Genomic DNA, 19,511 nt, shown 5'->3' on the forward strand with positions numbered 1-19,511 from the left:
TCTGCAGAATAATCAGCTCCACCACTGGAGGGACCAACGGCCCAGTGGACAGACAGAAACAGAACTGCATTTATCATTAATATTTAAAAAAAGAGTTCATTTATGAATAACAAACAGTTCAGTGCATCTATTTCCTGTCTGATCAGCAGTTTGTCTTCAAGTAAACATGTTTCTGTGTTTCATGGATCAGTTCCAACAAGTTATTTTATCTGAATGCTAAACATGTCACATTTAGGTTTTTCTGCCAAAGACACAACCATGATGCTGAGTTCCAACAACAACAAGACAAATATGTAAAACTAAAACACACACACCCATTCAGACACACCTGGATGCATTAGAATATAGAAATAAAGATGATCTGAGAACTGATTCCATCTGAGTTCAGTCTAAATGATCCACACAGAGACTGAAGAGATGACTCAAGTCAAAGGTCACAACTGCATGTTGGTTGTCTGTTCTCTCCCTCACTTGATCTCTTTCTGTAGGACACTGCTTTAAAGTTGCTTTCTAGGTTCTAGTTTTAAGAGGCAGAAACACATTTGTGTGACAGAGAGAGAGAGACAGAGAGTGTGAGTGTGTGATAGAGAGAGAGAGAGAGACAGAGAGAGAGAGAGAGAGAGAGAGAGAGAGAGAGAGAGACAGACAGACAGACAGACAGACAGACAGAGAGAGAGAGACAGACAGACAGAGAGAGAGAGAGAGAGAGAGAGAGACAGCAGGTCAGACTTGGACTTCATTGGGTTTGGGATCCCTTGGAACACATTGTGGGAGTAGTAGAACACAAATGTTTTTAATCATTTAAAGTGGCCATTTTAACATGTATTAGCTTGACTCTATAATTAAAAAGAACATTTCAGATATCCATAACGTCATTCTTCCTATCCAGAATAATCAGATAGATATGTGCACGTCTAAAAAAAGAATTAAAAAAATATTAAAATATCATCAAGTACTATAAAATAACCAATCTATGCTAGAGGTGCTTCCTTCGTATACACTCAGGTCTGTTAGCCCTATAGCTGACACACAGCATGAAGCCCAGCTGTCTAATGCAGGTCCATTAAAGACTCTCAGCATCTGTCTGGACGGTCCAGCTGTGACTGTCCAGCTGTGACTGTGACTGTCCAGATGTGACTGTGACTGTCCAGATGTGCCCTCTCATAGTGAGCTGAGTGATACTGACATTAGTTTTCTATTACTGCTTGTCAGAAAGCCTCATGAGTGACACGTGACGAGGAAGGAGGAGGGCTTTACTCGGTGTGACTGGTTAGACACTAATGTGCTGATCTCAGATGACCAACATTTCAAATGGAGGACTCATCTCTACAGCTGCTGCTGGGTAAGTTCAACTTAATGTGTGTCTCCAACAGGGACGTCACTAGGATTGAAAGAAAGGGGGGACTTAGCCCCTAGGCTCTGCTAAATCTTACTTACAAACGTTACTCTAATGTTAGCTACATCAAAGCTGCATGGGGGGAACTTACTTAGGCTGTCTTCCTGCTGAGTTATTCTGTAGGCTAGGACTTCAATGCTATCTATCTGCTCGTGTAAATGTGTGATTAAGTAATACCATACCTAATTCCTCTCTCTATTAGATAAGTTGTCAAAATAAGACTATGTAATTACACTAATTACTGTTATTGACAGTAGAGTGGTTGAATCAGTGTCATGCCAACATCCAAATTGTCACGTCCAGCTCAAATCAGTAAAACAGACAAACAGAGGTCAGTGTACTACGACAAATAGCAGTACAATAGAAAGAATACAATAATAAATAGCTATTGTTGCATGCATACATGCCTCTCTCTCTCTCTCTCCCTCTATCCTTAAATATCTTCCAGTATCCATTGGCTCAATGAATTGAAGGATATAACGGTACAATATCATTAACAGTAACACTATGAAATTTAGTTTTCAGTGACAACATTCTGTGGGGACTGATATTGTTTTTAATACTTTAGAGATAGCAGGCTATATTAATGGCAAAGAATAAAGAACTGTGGATAGCTAACTAGGTTAGTTTAGTTATTTCTTGTAATTCACTCATTCACTCTAGCTAGACTATTGTTTACCATAGCCAAATAAAATATCACTTAATCTTTACCTCAAGTAAACGTAGCTAAAGTTAAGCAAGTAAAAGTCATTAGCAACAACTTACAATTTCACTCTGTATCACTCACTGTGTGAGCAGTAGTAAGTTCAGACCAAAGATTAGCAACGAGACGAGATGAATCCTGGTTTACACCAATGAGGTTTTGTTGTAGCTGGATATTGTTTGTTATTTCTAAATATGAATGTGGATAACGTTAGTGATAGTGAGATGCTTGCTATAGTTGCATTTCGAGTGAGAAATCGGTGAAAACGTTTTAATCATAATTTAATTGATTTCCTGCTTTGTTTTTATGCTGCCTGGCGCTCTCCCTCTTCAGTCACTCTCTGACTCACCAGCTGACAGTTCCTGAAATATAAATAAAACCGACTGCAGTGCACGACAACACAAACAGATGAATGGTACAGGAAGATTGATTCAACGTAGTGAGTGATACAGAGTGCACTGTAAAAAAATAATGAAATCTCATAATTTTTCTTAATAAGCTTAAAAATCTGCGTAGGGAGGTTGGTCGGGGGGGAGGATGGGTCAAACACAGGACTTTCACTCAGGAGACCGGGGATCATGTCCCGCGTGTCACGTTTCCTAAACCCAACTGTACCTTTCTTCTTGTACTAAACCCAACCGTGCTGTTGTTGTCCCGCGTCCCGTTATTGTTTTCCTAAATCCAACCTGAGCTCGAAATACGACGTCCCGTTCTGGTGTAGACATACATGTGGCTAGCTCATAATGCGTACAGATAACATGCGCCACTTGGCTTTAGAAAGTGGTGTGTATGTTTCTGCTAAGTCATGATGTCACGTTGCATAACTATCTCATATCAATGCATTGTTTTTCGGTGCACTACAGCCAGAGTTTTTCTGTTTTGATGTCTTGTTGCCTGTTAAACTAACCTGAGGGTCATTTCTCTTCAGTTCTGATCTCACTGCTGAGCTGCACAACCAACCAAGGTCAGTAGACGTCTTTGTCACATCTGAACAGTTATTCACTCACTAATAGAAAAGTTAATGTTTCAGACAGTGGTTGAGGAGTTAAACTGCAGTGCAGTGAACAGTGAAATGAGGAATATGAGGAATGTGTCAGAATGAAAATCATCATCTATAACTGCATTTTTCTGTCCTTCGTCCCTCCAGCCTCTCTGACTGTGAGTCCCAACAGCTCTCAGATGTTTAAAGGACAGTCTGTCTCTCTGAGCTGTGAGGAGGACGACAGCTCTGCTGGATGGACTCTGAGGGGGAACACAACCAGAAAAACTAGAGCTGAGTGCAAAGACATGGGAGGAATATCTGCTGGTTCTTCCTGTAACATCAGCTACATGACCTCATCAGACAGTGGAGTTTACTGGTGTGAGTCCAGAGAGGGAGCAACCAGTAACAGCATCAACATCACTGTCACTGGTAAGATCAGACTGTGGAGTCAGTATTGATGACGCTGTGTGTGAATGGATGACATGCTGTAGTTTGTCTCTGTGTTGAGGTAGACCAGTGATCCTGCAGAGTCCTGTCCTCCCTGTGATGGAGGGAGAAGACCTCACTCTGCTCTGTAAAACAGAGACGTCCTCCAACCTCCCAGCTGGTTTCTATAAAGATGGCTCCTTCATCAGGACTGAGCCTGCAGGTCACATGACCATCCACCATGTTTCCAGGTCTGATGAAGGCCTCTACAAGTGTCTCATCAGCAGTGTTGGAGAGTCTCCACCCAGCTGGGTCTCTGTCACAGGTGAGGAGGTTAAAGGTCATTATTCATCTTAAGGTGCTTTCACACCTATAGTTCAGAAGACGATTTGGGGGCATCATTTTTTATTTGGTTCTGTTTGTTTTTACACTACACTTTGTCATGTGCACCAAACCTCGTCTTTGAGATGATGATGATGATGATGATGATGATGATGATGATGATGATGATGATGATGTGTGGTCATTGTAGATTATGAATCTGAAAGTTATCGCCACTTGAATCATTTATACGTCAGTAAATTGTGTGCAAGGTGGACATTGCAGGCTAGTTAATGTATTGATTTTTGGGTCACTTCCTGTGTGTCTGATTGTGTTCTCACATGAAGTGACCAAAATCTTGAGCACTTGGAAAAAAACAGAGACCTCCGTATTCAAGCAACCAGAGTTCTGTTATTTGGTCTGCACCAGAGTTCGACTAAGCTTTCACACCGCCCCAAACCAACGAGCGTATCCAAGGAAACGCTCCAGGGTTGGGTTAACACATATTTTGCTGCAGTTTAAAATCTAAATTTACTGTTGATATTTTCAATTTCAGAATTGGAGTGAAGTGTTCAAACAACTGTTTCTTCAAGTCAAACGTCTCTTAGGATTCTCATGAATCACTATTCTGTTGTTGACAAACCATCCTCACCACAAGGGCCCTTTAGCATGCTCCGGAGCTTTTGATTGAATCACATAATCTTTCCATCTTTACGGATGTCTCTTTAATGGATAAACTGATTGAAATTGATGTTAACTTTGGTTCATTTCAGCTGCTGAAGCTGAAGCTGGAGATGATGACGTCACATACAGTGAAGTCACCATATCACGTAACCTGCAGCAGCCAATCAGACGGAGCAGAGGTAAAGATGTTTTTATTGATTTTCAGAAGAAAACCGTGTGTGTTCTTGGTTTAATGTCCTGAGAGGACGTTTTGGAAAAAGAACATTTTATAAAATAGGGATATTGTAAAAAAAACTAATTAAATGTTTTTTTTTGTGACAACAGTCACAGTGTAAGGTCTATTTTAGTAGATAACAGGGTGTGTGGTGCTTGTCATGAGAGTCTGGGTGTTTTGTACCGTGTGGTTAAACAGCTCTAACAGCTCTAACAGCTCTAACAGTTCTGTGGTCGTCCAGTTTCCTGTTTCTCATAGCAACCCTTCAGCTGGGTGTGGGTCTGTTCACACTTCACTGCAGGACACAGGACAAAACAAAAAAATCATATCAATAAACTATAAATGTGCATATTTACATATCTGTATACGTTATGATCACTTACAATAGATCTAAAGTAATGGAATATGTTCATGTAAACAGTAAAATGCCGTTGTTAAGGAAACCTCAGGAGCAGCACGACTCATATTCCCATACGTGAAGAAGGTTCTGGAGACATTGATGACTTACACAGAAACATTTAATGAACTCTGGATCAGGGAGAATCAGGAAAACAGTCCAGTTAAACCACGTTAAAGTGTAATGCCTCCCAACTCTGAGGGTCTGTGATCTCTAGACCTCGTTCTGACCTTTAAAATCTGATCGGAGTGATCTGGGGTCTCATTTATAAAACTGTGCGTAGGATCCTTACTAAAAGTGTACGTACGCCCAAAAGCCAAAAATGGCGTACGCCAAAAACAATTCAGATTTATAAAACCGTGCGTACATACATCTGTAAGCAATGTTCCCTTTATAAATCACAGATTACCTACAAGTGTGCGTACGTGAATCAGCCTCTTATCCCACCCTGTACACACCCATTTTTAACCATAAATAGTCAATGCAGAGCACCTCGTAAATGCTAATAAGTATGTTAATGACACTGGCAGTCACTGAATCATGCCGAATCATGACGACTGGCAGAGACAAAGCAAAAAACCTCTCAGACGCTGGTGAATTGCTGCCAATTGAATTATAATTTCGGCCTGTTGTCGCACAGTGTAGGGAAACCTGATCTATAGACTACCTTTATTAATAATATCTTCTAAAACGGCAGGCATTACGGCAGAGATATACCAGACCTATATGATAAGATTTAACAGAACTATACTGTATATTATATCCAAACAAGCCTTAGTGATAAAGGTGAAGATTATATATCATTTTTATTTAACAGCTGGCCATTTCCCTCTGGAAACAGCCGGTTTCCCCCAGAGTGGCGAGGACCTGTATTTGGACCGGGATGGCACGGTTCCAGCGCGTTGCCCTCTCTACTGGCCCCAATTCAGTACATAGATCCAAGAGCTCAGCTTTATGGAATTTAAATCGGCATATTAGCCAGTCATTGTCATGGTCCCTGAAGCCTTTTTCTCTCCTGATTCTTCCAAAGGGGGTTAGTCCTCCTGCAGGGCCAGCAGTGCCATCATGCAGCATTACGCACAGGGGTCACCGCAGTATTAATATGTTTACAACAATTAGAGTGATTGTAGAAACCTTGCCAAAATCACAGCATCAACTAGTGGTATTCCTCCCCACCCCAAGATACAATTTGAAGATGAAAGTGTAATAGGCAAACACACTTTTCTTCATGCAGGTTTTGTTATGAGCAGTATTAAAGTTAGGACCGATAACGAGGACATAAGTGTAACGAGGACATAAGTGTAACGATTGTCCAAGAGCTTAACGGCTGTATTTCCAGACTTTGACATTTGATGATATGTGCACAGTATTAAAGATATTTAGTTATTTACACTGTGTTCTGCCGTTATCTAATGCTAGGGTATTTAAATGCTATCCTGTATTCCATGGAGTCGGGCCGTCTCATCCTCCTGCGCTCTGTAGCAGACAATGTGACGGTGAGACAGCGGCGATTAAATATTAACAAGTTTTGATTTAAGATTTGATTTGTATTTTACAAGGTGTTTATGGAACAATTATCACTCAGTACAAGCGCAAATAACACTGCTGGATTTAATCTTCATGGTAACGTGGATGATATGGAGTGAAGAAATGTGCGTGTGGCATATCAATACTTGAACATATTAAGAGTAATCTTTATTCCCACATGTACTTTCTGCAGTCTGACTTCAGTTCACCACCTCACCATCTGCGTCGCCAATTCCTATTCTCTCCAAAATGTGTGTACGCATGGGTCAGAGTCTGCATGGAGGACCGCACATTCTCCCGTCAAGTTTGTTTTTTATAAATCACAACCTTTGCGTGGGAAGTGGCGTACGCACATTTTCAGCCCCGTTTTGTGCGTACGCCATGTTTATAAATGAGACCCCTGATCACTAGTAGACAGCTCTAGGTGTGGCAGCAGAATCTTTCTCCAAATGCTTCCTGATAGATCTCACTTCCCCGCTCTAGATGCAAATAAACACGCACATCATTTCTGTTTAAGCACACATAGACATCAATCAAGTAACATCCTTTTATCTTCCTACAGAGAAAGTGACCTTTTTTAAATAAATGAATATAGGCATTTATATTCCTGTTTGCGCACAGCTTTCCTGTCAAACAAATATATTTATTGAATAAAAAATTCAAATATCATGTTGGGAGATTTCCAAGTTCCAATGCCGTCTGGCCTCCCTCTCTCCCTCTCCCTCCCCCTCTCTCGTTCCCTCTCTTTTTGTCTCGCTCTCTCTCTCTCCCACTCTTTCTAATAATAATTTCAAACAGTCAGTTCTTCTAAATATATAATTTACTTGAAATTAGTAGCATAGGAAACATGCCTGCTCTCGTGATTAAACTAGTGAACACTAAAGCCCATGGTCTCTGTGTGAACGGATTAGTATGTAGTAATGTATTGAGTATTAAACAGTTGGGAGTGTAGAGGGAATGAAAAGAAATTGGTAAGGAGGTTTGAGTTGTGTTTATATATTTAGCATTTTGTTTAAAAAAGGGTTAGAGTTAGATAAATATATAATTATTTATTAATCATTTGCCCTTAATTTCACTTAAGCCCCCGCCCCCCAAAAAGTCTGTGTCCGGCCCTGTTTCTGTTTGCATACAGGCTGGTTGTGTGTTTATTAATGTCAGTTGTTAGTCTCCTACTCATCAACTAAATCATACGTTAGAAACTTGCTGTGAATTGAAAACAGAGCTGCCTTCAGTCTGTCTGTGTGTCGACAAATGTACGCATGCAGGAGTCGTGTTATGTTACTGCTGATGAAGACCTGACATTTCCTGATTTTGCATTTCATAATAAAATCATTTCAATAAGAAAATAACAGGGGGGCTTTTATTGTGAAGAATTTATAGGAAATGAAACTATTTCACAGCAGCTGATTTGAGTTTGCCAGCTTTCTCCGTAGCAAAAACAAGGCTGTGTAACTCTGGCAATAGAAGACTAATAAATAACTAAAGGAGATGATGTAGGAGCAGGAATATCTGGAGTAATATCCTTCATATTGGTGAATTCTGGGACATTTTACTAAAAATAATGTTACTGTATACCGGTGGCAGCCTTTTCCAATGAACAGCGCTGCAGAGAGCTCCCAAGAGCAGCAGCACAGTAACAAACACAGACACATCAATAACAGTATGATGTTAACATCCTAAACACACGATTTAGTGGTTTCTGGCATGAGAAATATTTTGCGTAGTTCTGCACACAGTTGAGTAGGTGGCCCTAATGTGGCCTAGGACACATTTTCCTTTCTCATTGTGTAAAATACGGACACTTGGTCAGGTGCCTTTGGCGTTGTTATTGACGCCAAAAGTCTCCTTTAGCGTCATATCTAAACGCACTGAGTCAGGACTATTGCCGTCACTTTTGATGCAGTTAGGTTAAGGAAGAGATGGTGGGTGGGCTTATAAAAGGTACGTTTCTGTGACACGCGGGACAAGAACGGGACGGTTGGGTTTAGGTAAAGAAGAAAAACACATTTTCTGTTCTCACTGTTAATAAGAACGTGTATACATTTTGCCTAAACCACCTCCAAATGTGGTTTTTAAAATCTGATCTCAATGCCCCCCGAGTGTTTCCAGCTGTACTTAGATCTGTCCTCTTGTGATCTGATCACTCAGGTCTGATCTTAAAGCCAGTTAGAAACGGGGTGCAAGAGGCATGAATCTCTCGCCCAAACTGTCAAGTTTGTGTTAGGCAAATATATTGATGGCGCCATAACAAAGATAAACTAAATCTAGTTCAGTCTCTTTCTGGGAAATAGGCACATTTTTACATTATTGCGTGTGTTAATAACCAAATGTTTGTGCGACACCCTGACATGTTGACATGGTGAGTTGTTCCTCCTGCGGTCAACATGTCTCTAAAAAAGATCAGCTCTGTGAGCGTGAAGTCAATTTCACATGAAATGGGTTTCCATTTAAGGCCTGCCATCAGTAACAAGTGTTAAGAAGATACGAAAACTGTGACATTTTAAGTTGTACTTCCCCTTATGTAGACTTTGACACTTCTGTCTTAAAGCTATATCCTGATATTTGCTGCTAAAATGTATCAACTATTAAGTCCTTTTCTAATACTATGGAAAATAGTATTATTGATTGTAGCAAAAGTTAAATAATGTCATTTCTTTTCCAGAGAGTGATTCAGTGGCAATCTACTCCAGAGTGAGAACAGAAGACGTCTGTTACGGACAAATAGTGAACAAAGACAAGAAGTCAAACAGGAAGAGAGGTACGGCTGCTCTTCTTAACATGGCGAGCATTATAACGTGTGTTACAAAGTGACCACGTTTGTCTCTGAAGTAAAGGCTGGACTACAATAGAGCTGTTTGGAGCAGTTTGTGAACAGTGTTTTCTGTTGGAGATGGTAAGTCCCTTTGGGGGGGACTTTGGGCTTTTTCACTTTGTAAACCTATAACATCCACTAATATTCCTGTTTACATGCAGCTGTTAAAAAAACAGGATATTTTAACAAAGTGTTCCAGTGGTGGAGGACTTGTTGGAGCATGTGAACACAGCGTCCATCTTTCATTCCTTCAACCAGCTTCTAGAAAAGGTCGGCTGTTCACAGCAGGTCTAAAAACCTGCAGACATAAAGTCCATAATAACTCTAATAATAATTCTACATTAACAATAATCGTACAGAAGTATAAATATTATTATATCCAGAGAGAGATCCAGCTGCAGTCTCCTCAGCAGTGAGAGGAGCAGAAGACGTCAGTTATGGACAAATAGTGATCAAATCAAACAGGACCAGAGGTACAGCTGCTCTTTATTTCTCAACGTTGATCTGAGCCAGTTTCCCGTCTTTATGCTAAGCTAAGCTAACCACTTCCAGCTCTGTATTGAACATACAGAAAATGAGGCTGATAATCATCCCCCCCTCACACTACACCTCTCCTCCGCTCTCTTCACTGGTTACCAATTGCGGCCCGCATCCGCTTCAAGACACTAGTACTTACGTACAGGGCCACGAACGGATCAGCACCCGCTTACATCCAGGACATGGTCAAACCATATACCCCAACCCGCCCACTTCGTTCTGCATCAGCCAAACTACTGGCTGCCCCCTCACAGCGAGGGAGAACTAATCACTCAACGAAATCCCGACTGTTCACTGTCCTGGCTCCCAAATGGTGGAACGAGCTCCCCATCGACATCAGGATGGCCGAAAACCTACACATCTTCCACCGAAGGCTAAAAACACATCTCTTCCAACTACACCTCGGATAAATAAAAAAAAATTAAAAAAACCTTTCGAACCTGCACTTTCATATGTCTCTTTGTAGCTTTGCCTATTTAAAGCTGCTGTATTTGCACTTACTACTTGTGGTCTGGAGTTTGAACCTTCACAGTTGAAAGCACTTAATTGTAAGTCGCTTTGGATAAAAGCGTCAGCTAAATGACATGTAATGTAATGTAATCCCCTCTCGCTCTCAGGAAGAAAGAGAATAAGAGGATTTCCCAAAAGAATTGAGAATATAATGAACTATTCCTATAAATAGATACAAGTAAGAGCAAAAGGACAAAAACACTGACTAGGTTTACATGCACATAATATTCAATTTTATTCTGAAAAAGATACATAATAATATAATAATATTCAGACTAAGCCTTTGAGATAAAACAGCACTAATGTGTTTTGAAATATATGCATAATATTTCTTGACTTGTTCATGGACTGGACTATGACATTTAACCTGCGATGGTCTGTGGGCTTAAAAAAAACTACCGCCCTTATCTAGACGTATGAAGGGACCTTAACAAGTCACTGTTGAGAAACGCTGTTTGTCTGCTGATGGAGTTTGTCTCAAACAGTTTCTCATATTGTTTGAACTGTTTGTGTTCAGATCCTCCAGCAGACCCAGAGGTCCTCTACTCCTCACTGAGGAAGACCTGAACACCATCACACCAGTCCAACCAGTGGAGTCCAGCCGGCCAATCACTGGTCCCCAGAGACCCTCACATCTACATCTGTACCTGTATAGCAGTCCGGTCATCCAACCAACTGGCTTTAGAAGTCCCAAGGTCCAGGTACAGACTGTGGGGGGGATCGCTCTTTTGCATTTGCTGCCTCGAGACTTTAGAACAAGTTACCACCTGACATTCACACCATTACAGACGTCGCTCTTTTGAAATCCAAACTTAAAACTTCTTTATTTAGAATGGCTTTTAATTAGGGTTGGGTACCGAAACGCGGTGCCAATAGGGCACCGGTTCAGACGTAAACAGTAGTAACGAGACCGAATAAGAACAAACATTTCAGTGCCTCATTTCGGTGCCTGACTTATTTTTTTCAGAAGCATCGCTGCACGGGACGCTACATTACGTTAGCTAGTAGCTGGATTAAACCCAATGGTTAAAATGCTGACAGCTTACGTTAAGCGGTGTAAAGTGTGACTGTATTTCCCTGTAGAGGATTCCAACAGCGGGACGTAACAGTCTGACTGCAGCTGTCGTTGTTGGAAAAAAAACACACAGACGGTGCGTTTACTTGAAACTCACCAGCCTCATGGTGCATTCAAAGTTATTGTAAAATATCCTTTTCCCATCTGGTGCTTGTTTTTGTCGTTTACCAGCAATTTACTGATGAAATAAGTCATTGTTAGGGGTCCAAGCCCGAGTCTGTAAGAACGGGCAATAGCAAAGCTATGCCGTTCATACAGCAGGGCTGTAGAACCCTATTGTTTTTCAACTGATTTTTATTATTCTTCTCCGCCTAAAACTCCGACTACAGCCTAAACCGTACATGGTGGGGGGTTGCCATTTTCAGGACTGGTCCAAAACTCCGCAAGGACCTCAGACAAAAAAACTTCCACCACTAGGTGGCGCTATAGCAGAGATACACGTTTGGCCCTATAACTCCCAAACCGTACATCACACATTAAAAATACACATATCCACACGTTCCCTGGATCCAACTGAATCACGTGATATAGGCCACGCCCATTTCCGCCTAGACTTTTATGTGTGAAAAATCGCTTTTTCGAACTCCTCCTAGACCGTGCGACCGATCTGCACGAAACTTGGACCGTAGCATCTCCAGACCGACTTGACAAAAAGTTAATAAAAATAATTTTTATAGCATAAAAATTGCGCATATTACGCACGAACAAATTTGTGTAGCTAACTATGAAAACACCAACTTTGCCATATCTCAGCCTACAAGGCGCTACAAGTACAAAAAGTTTATATCTCATGAACGGCTCATCCAATTTTTACAAAATTTGATGGGCACCATCTAGGGACACTCCTGAGGCCATGTCTAGAGTGGGGTACTGAGGGGTCAAAGTGGGCGTGGCCTATGGGACCCAAGTCTAGATTCACCGCTTACACTAATGTGAACAACTTTAAATTTACAGGGTAGATAGACAATGGGTCATGGACCACACCCACCAAAAATTACACATGTGGACCACTAGGTGGCGCTATAATGTTTTTTTGCCTTTAACTCCCACATTACACATCGCACATTAGAAAACCATACATCCATGTGTTCCTTGAATCAAGCTGAATCACATGATATAGGCCACGCCCATTTTTGTTTAAAATCTTTTTCGCAATATCGCGCAATGCGCAAAACCAACTTTTTCAAACTCGTCCTAGGCCGTGCGACGGATCAGCTCGAAACCTGGTAGGAAGCATCTCCAGATGGACCTGACCAAAAGTTACTCAAGGAATTTTGCTACGTTAAAGTATGCGCATTTAACGACCAAACAAATTTTCATAGCTAGCTACCACACATGTATCATTTCATATCTCGGCCAAATTAAACGTTATCAGCAAGAAACTTCAGGTCGTTGTTCAACATGCCACTATGATGCTCTGTACCAAATTTGGCGAAGATCGGCCTTTAGGGGGCGCTATAAGCAACGTTTATTTGTTATGGCCAATAACTCAATGCATTTAAATGGGAAATTTGCATATGCAATATCTCTGCCACGGTAAAAGCAATCACCACGAAACTTATGGTGCTCGTTCGGCATGCGGCACTGAGGCTCAGTACCAAATTTGGCGAAGATCGGCCATTAGGCGGCGCTATAATCAACGTATACATGTTTTGGCCCTTTTACTCAATTTTAATGGGATATTTGCAATGAAAATGTACCACAGACCTTGCAGCTCACACTTCTCAATATTTACTGACGTTTGCCTCTTACCGTTAGGTTTTGGTTTTTACTTTTGCGTGCTCCTTTGGTTTTTTACAATAAACAAACTTCTTAACCCACCTGACAAAGTTTCTACAACCTTCACAGTGGACAAATGCAACTCTTTTCTCTCACTTTTTAAATCCAAAATCAACACCGTTCATAGGCGGCGATACCTTGCAATTAACCATTGCAATTGGTGCTAAGTGGAGCACCTGTCATAGCGTGATTGGTTATGTCGGTGTCATTGATGCTTAATTTCCCACGAAGCACCCACAGAGGAAAACATAAATCGTCGCCTATGACGCCATTTGCAAAAACTTGACCACCTCCCCTGCTCCTTCAACCACCACACCTGCCTCCCCCCTCTCGGTCACTCTCTCATTTCTCTCTGCTGTTTCCCGCGGTCAGGGGGGTTAAGAAGTTTGTTTGTTGTAGAGCATTCTTAAAGGCGGTCCGCATACGCGTGGAGGTGAACCGTGGACCGCTACGTTTCCAACGGCGACTTACCGCAGACGTCGCGGCTCGCGCCTCTCGATGTGTAGCGACGTGTGCGTCCCCGCCGCCCGGCTTCGGGTTCCGCTTTCGCACGTTCCCCCGGGCGTCGGGGGCGACTGGCATCGGAGGCTTGGACCCCGTCATAACTGCTTGCAGTTCTAGTTATAAGTTATTGTTATTACATTATTAATCATGTAATTTTGACCATATGGCCTTAGCAATAAATAAGCTGTTCTTTAATGTCACCAACTGTCGTTTTGTGCTCCTTTTTCATATTTGATATTATATACATTATAAATATATTATATATATTTTGGTTCAGGCACCGGTTTAAAAGTATTGTTTTAGCACCGGTATCAGAAAAAACCCAAACAATACCCAACCCTACTTTTAATGCACAGCAGCGTTGCAGCATTATCTCTTTATTTCTCCTGTTTTTATGCAACAGTTTCAGATGCTTTGTTTTTTGTTAGTTTTTTTGGCTTGTCTGCTGGGCTGATGTAAACAGAGCTTTTATTGTGAAGGGGAAAACAGAAGTGGATAAAGTGTGGTGTGTGTTTGGTTTGGTCTGTGTTGTGATTGAATAAAGTCAGACGTTTAGTGCCGTCTGGGTTCCAGCATTGGAAGTCTCTATTTTACAGCCAAACCTGAGTCTAGACAGTATAAGAAACCCTCGGTTACATTTATATTGTATTCAGTGAACATTATTTTCTTGTTCCACTGTTGGAGTGTCTCTAGTAAACATCAGGTTCCTCCCATTACACCAGGGCTCCATCTGGTGGCGTCTTGTGAAAAGGACAGGTTTTATATTGGCAGTGTCTCTGTGTTAGTTCAAAGGTTACAAGTTCATGAAAGGACACCTGAGCTCCTGGCTTCACTACTTTCTAGTCCTCAGTTAAACTTATACTGTAGCTGTGACTAACTCTTTGTATGAATGCAGATATTAAAGGTTGTTTCAGAGGAAAGTCTAGTATTAGTTGTGAATGTTAATGTTTAAACACTTAAACAGTGGGCATGGATTACTGAACAGGCCTACCGGGGAAAGGCCCAGGGGCCCAAAATGTCATGTCCCTCCTGGGCCTTCACCTGCAAAATGTCACTCAACAAGGCACCAACCAACCAAGATATAAAACAGAAGTGCTAATAAACAGTATATTCACACAGCTCTCACTACTCTTGATGCTCGGGGCAGCCATGTTGAATTGTGATGTCAGAGTTGGTGAGGTTCTTCTCTTGGTGAGGATCAACAGCAGTTGGACAGCCAGTAAAAGCCTCCTCCTTCCTCTTTATATACGACTATGTCACATGTCAGCTACAAGGAAACAGGCTGTTTGATATGAGAGAAGTGAAGTTATGATCACATTGGAACAAAGCACAGAGAGAAAAGATGCTCATCATTTTATTTTATTTGATCTGAAGAGATTAAAAACAACAACACGACTTACAGCAGAACCTGAACAACTATCTGCTGCTAAAGTCCAGTTCAGAGCAACGATGGCAACAAGAAGAAACCTTTACTTCTGAATCGGCCCGTTTCAGCTCGACTAAAACAAGCTGATGGTGTCGCTGGGACTCAGCTGGTTACGTTTTCAGAGGCTGGTTTTGGAACGGTCAAATCAGCTGCAAACTATAGAAATTAAATGATCCATTTTATTTCTATGTTTCAAACTGTCAGCTGTTGGCAGAATTTTAGACAGACGCTCAACGAGCGCCCCAGAGTCACCTCAATGCAGAGGATACACCGTCTCATCTGATTGGTGGAAACTAACAGGTTTTAAAACGCTGCAGACTGGAGCATTACAAGAAGCTGCACGTTTGATACTATAATTAAATTGAATTAAACTTGTTTCATCACAAATCTTAGGACTGAACTAGTCTTAGGTTAACATCCTCCATCTCCAGGTCAAACTAGAACATGTGGAGATCCACAGGGAAGATTTCTGAGACTTCCACTCTTTCTGATTGATGAGGACTTGAAACATTTGAGCTTCTTCTCAGATCAGTTCAGAAGTGATGCTCCGTGGTGACATTATCATAGTCTTCATCCAATCCCTCCTCAGCCTGGGTGAGTGGGGTCATCACCATGGAGACGGGCAGGTCATTTCCTACAGTCAGAGCAGGTTAGAAAGAAAATGTAGATAATTAACACCAGAGTGGTGGTGTGAGATTGATTGATTGATTGATTGATTGATTGATTGATTGATTGTAAGGTCAGTTAATGATTCAGAGTGTTACCTGTTTCTCTGTGTTGATATAAACACACCATGATGAAAGTGGAGATGAAGTACGGACAGAACACCACCAGGTGGCAGACCAGTCTGATCACAAGGGGGAGGTGGCGTGATCTTTGGTTTCTCTGTAGAGAGAATCAGCTGTCAGGTGAATATCTGGATGAATGAACTCCTGAAATCAAAGGTAACCTCCTCACCTGTGACAGAGACCCAGCTGGGTGGAGACTCTCCAACACTGCTGATGAGACACTTGTAGAGGCCTTCATCAGACCTGGAAACATGGTGGATGGTCATGTGACCTGCAGGCTCAGTCCTGATGAAGGAGCCATCTTTATAGAAACCAGCTGGGAGGTTGGAGGACCACTTTGTTTTACAGAGCAGAGTGAGGTCTTCTCCCTCCATCACAGGGAGGACAGGACTCTGCAGGATCACTGGTCCACCTCAACACAGAGACAAACTACAGCATGTCATCCATTCACACACAGCTTCATCAATACTGACTCCACAGTCTGATCTTACCAGTGACAGTGATGTTGATGCTGTTACTGGTTGCTCCCTCTCTGGACTCACACCAGTAAACTCCACTGTCCGATGGGGATATGTAGCTGATGTTACAGGAAGAACCAGCAGATATTCCTCCCCAGTCTTTACACTCAGCTCTAGTTTTTCTGGTTGTGTTCCTCCTCAGAGTCCATCCAGCAGAGCTGTCGTCCTCCTCACAGCTCAGAGAGACAGGTTGTTCTTTAAACATCTGAGAGCTGCTGGGACTCACAGTCAGAGAGGCTGGAGGGAGGAGGGAGAAGAATGTGTTGTGGCTGAAAAACTAGTTGTTGATTATTACTGCTGTTTTTCACCAGTTTAAAGAGAAATGGGCTGCTGAGATTTAGAACAAACCAAAACTTAGAACTTCTAGTTTGATCAAAAATTAGTTTGATATTGAGAAATATGTAAAAATTTAATCTGTCCAAGGTGAATAGATGTGTGTGTGCTCAGTCCAGGTCTGGAATACTCCCTCTCCATATTGAAACAGGACATTGGTCGGGTACCAGTGAGGAAGACAGACTGTTATTATGTGATCTCAATGAAATCCAAAATGAAGTTCATTTTGCTTTGTATTGTCCATATTATCATGATGTAAGATTTAAATTAATTAACAAAGTTAAAGTAAAAGAGATGAGGCAGGATATACATCTGTTAGTTTGGTTGTTTGAACATAAAACTTTTTTATACTTTTTAGAACAAGCATGGGCTAAAAAGAAGACTGCTTTGTATCCATGATTCTCTGTCTGGTAGTGACATATATTTAGCTATTTATTTTTATTGTTTGTTGTTTTGGTATGAAATGTCTAGTTGACTATGTATGTGGTTACACTATTGTGTTGTGTCTGCTGTAATATGTTTTCTTCATTCTTTATTTTGTGCAGAGTAGAGTATGTTGTGTGTGACATTGGACTGGAAGCTGTGAATGAAATAACTTTTATATGGGTGTCATGTAATTCCATGTGGGAGGGGCCACTTAGTGGAATAACACGTTAATAAAATATATATCATATCAAAGTTACTGTGACAAACTGTGACTGGGCCTCTGATACTTCACATGAATTATCTGGGAAACTTAAGGAATCAGCTCATTTCTTTACTCTTGCAATAATTGATCTAAGCTGGGAAACCTTCCTTCATGTTTGCTCCCAGGACGCTCCAATATCTTAACCTCATTGTGTGTGATGTTTTTCATCTTTATCTTTCTCGTTTTCTACTTGGGGACTGTCCATTTCTCCGACGCTCCATTGTTCTGACCTCTCAATAACCTGAAAAATTCCCTTTGGTCCTACAGCCCACTAGTCCGACGTCCCCCACTATGGCCACGCCAAGACCCGCCCTACGAAGCAGCTCGATTGGTTGGGGTTAGGCATTGACCTGTAGTGGTTAAGGTTAGGATAGCTGATTGGTCAGGAGATAGGACCTGAACTAATGGGGTTACGTTACCTTGGTAAGCATGGACGCCTGGCCAATAAATGTTATTGAACTTAAACACTCACAATAGTCCTCTACTCATTCTGAAAGTACTCTAAACAAGAAAACAGTTACTGACCTTGGTTTGTTGGGCAGCTCAGCAGTGAGGTCAGAACTGAAGAGATAAGACACTTTGGTTAGTTGGAGTTTGGTTCAAAGTTTAAATAATAAATGAAAAGAACACGCTAAAAACAGGATTTAAATCATTTACACAATCTTTAACAATGACATTATCATAATTGTGAACTGTAAAAACCAGACTATAGATATATTTGGGAGGGTGGTGATGGTGCAGTAGATATGACACATGGCTTTGTTGTGGGAGACGTTGGTTTGATTCCCACTGTGATACATCAACCAATGTGTCCCTGAGCAAGGCATTAACCCCTAGTGTCTCCAGAGGTGTGTGACCTCTGACATATGTAGACATTGGAAGTCACTTTGGATAAAAGCGTCAGCTAAATGACAGGTAATGTAATATCAGTTTTCCTTTCATCTTGTATTTCTTTCTAGGTATAGACTGATTATCAGGACGTTTTTTGTCAGTTTTCAGATCATCTGTATCAGCGTTTTATTAGCCTGATAACTGATAAAGTTAATGAATTAAAAAAGCTCGGCTACAGCTCTGTGTCTGTCCCTCTGCTCCAGATTCACTCACCACTGAGTCTGACTTAACCCTCTGAGGACAAAAGACCACCAGTGAACACTCCTACTCAAAAATCAATATTACAACATTTCATTTTAGACATTTATTTACTATTTTATTCATATATTATGCTACTTTTATGAACCCAAGACTTACCATTTAAACACAGTTTTGTGTTGGAGTTTATAACATTCCAAGATTTTCATTTTTGATTGTTTTTTAATACGTAAACATACAGAACAGAGCAACACAAACTGAACAAGAACAACAACCCTCTCCCACCCCCCATCCTCTGCGGTCTCCAGGATAATAAAACAAACAAACAACCAAACAGGAATCCCACCTTGCCTAGTCCCTCTCCTCTACTCATTGTGATGCTGAGGTCATTAGGTCTGATATTTGTGCTGCTGTGTTTCTCCACAGGTCTATAGTTGATGATGTGGCTTTGTTAATCCTTGCTGTAGAGAGCTCAAACATAACTATGTCTAGAAAGTACACCAACCACTGTTTTACAAGATTTTCATTTTAACTGTAAATGCAAATCAGTTCCAAATATCGGTTACATTAACTACTAATAATCGGTATCGGCCTTGATAAACCAGTATTGGTCGATCTCTATTTCTTTCAGCTGATATTTTTCAGAAACACAGTTTACTTACAGAGCAGCCAGAGTAGAGATGTGTCCTCCATCCTGACTGTTGGTGAAATGATGTCTTGACTTTATTCAGTGTATATCTGCATCAAGTAAACCCTCCTCCTTCCTCTGTGACTGGCAGTGTTACATGCATGCATGCATACT

At 41.2% G+C, this 19,511-nt stretch overlaps 2 protein-coding genes and 2 long non-coding RNA genes across 4 annotated transcripts in view; 2 read left to right on the forward strand and 2 right to left on the reverse strand.

Moving 5' to 3' along the window:
- The first annotated feature begins 1,221 nt into the window (after positions 1–1,221).
- The window catches only part of LOC116065861 (high affinity immunoglobulin gamma Fc receptor I-like), a 59,234-nt gene continuing 40,944 nt past the window's right edge, over positions 1,222–19,511 (forward strand). The window contains exons 1-4 of the mRNA XM_031321483.2: positions 1,222–1,342; positions 3,028–3,063; positions 3,247–3,510; positions 3,590–3,832. Coding sequence (XP_031177343.2) covers positions 1,312–1,342; positions 3,028–3,063; positions 3,247–3,510; positions 3,590–3,832 — 574 coding nt within the window. The 5' untranslated portion in view covers positions 1,222–1,311. The remainder of the gene's footprint in view (positions 1,343–3,027; positions 3,064–3,246; positions 3,511–3,589; positions 3,833–19,511) is intronic.
- LOC116065867 overlaps positions 9,347–19,511 on the forward strand; it is an 11,686-nt gene continuing 1,521 nt past the window's right edge. Inside the window, exons 1-2 of the long non-coding RNA XR_004895617.1 lie at positions 9,347–9,408; positions 9,846–9,935. This is a non-coding gene — a long non-coding RNA (uncharacterized LOC116065867). The remainder of the gene's footprint in view (positions 9,409–9,845; positions 9,936–19,511) is intronic.
- Positions 11,264–14,279, reverse strand: LOC116065870. The gene is made up of 2 exons (XR_004108840.1): positions 14,211–14,279; positions 11,264–11,345 (listed from the first exon to the last, which is right to left on the reverse strand). It is a non-coding gene; the product is annotated as an uncharacterized LOC116065870 (long non-coding RNA).
- On the reverse strand, positions 16,185–19,417 carry LOC116065864 (Fc receptor-like protein 5). The gene is made up of 4 exons (XM_031321490.2): positions 19,372–19,417; positions 18,146–18,181; positions 16,573–16,836; positions 16,185–16,493 (listed from the first exon to the last, which is right to left on the reverse strand). The coding sequence occupies exons 1-4, from the start codon at positions 19,400–19,402 to the stop codon at positions 16,198–16,200; spliced, it is 627 nt and encodes a 208-aa protein (XP_031177350.1). The 5' UTR covers positions 19,403–19,417; the 3' UTR covers positions 16,185–16,197.

The sequence above is a fragment of the Sander lucioperca genome, chromosome 17, assembly GCF_008315115.2.
Source record: "Sander lucioperca isolate FBNREF2018 chromosome 17, SLUC_FBN_1.2, whole genome shotgun sequence".
Classification (NCBI taxonomy): Eukaryota; Metazoa; Chordata; class Actinopteri; order Perciformes; family Percidae; genus Sander; species Sander lucioperca.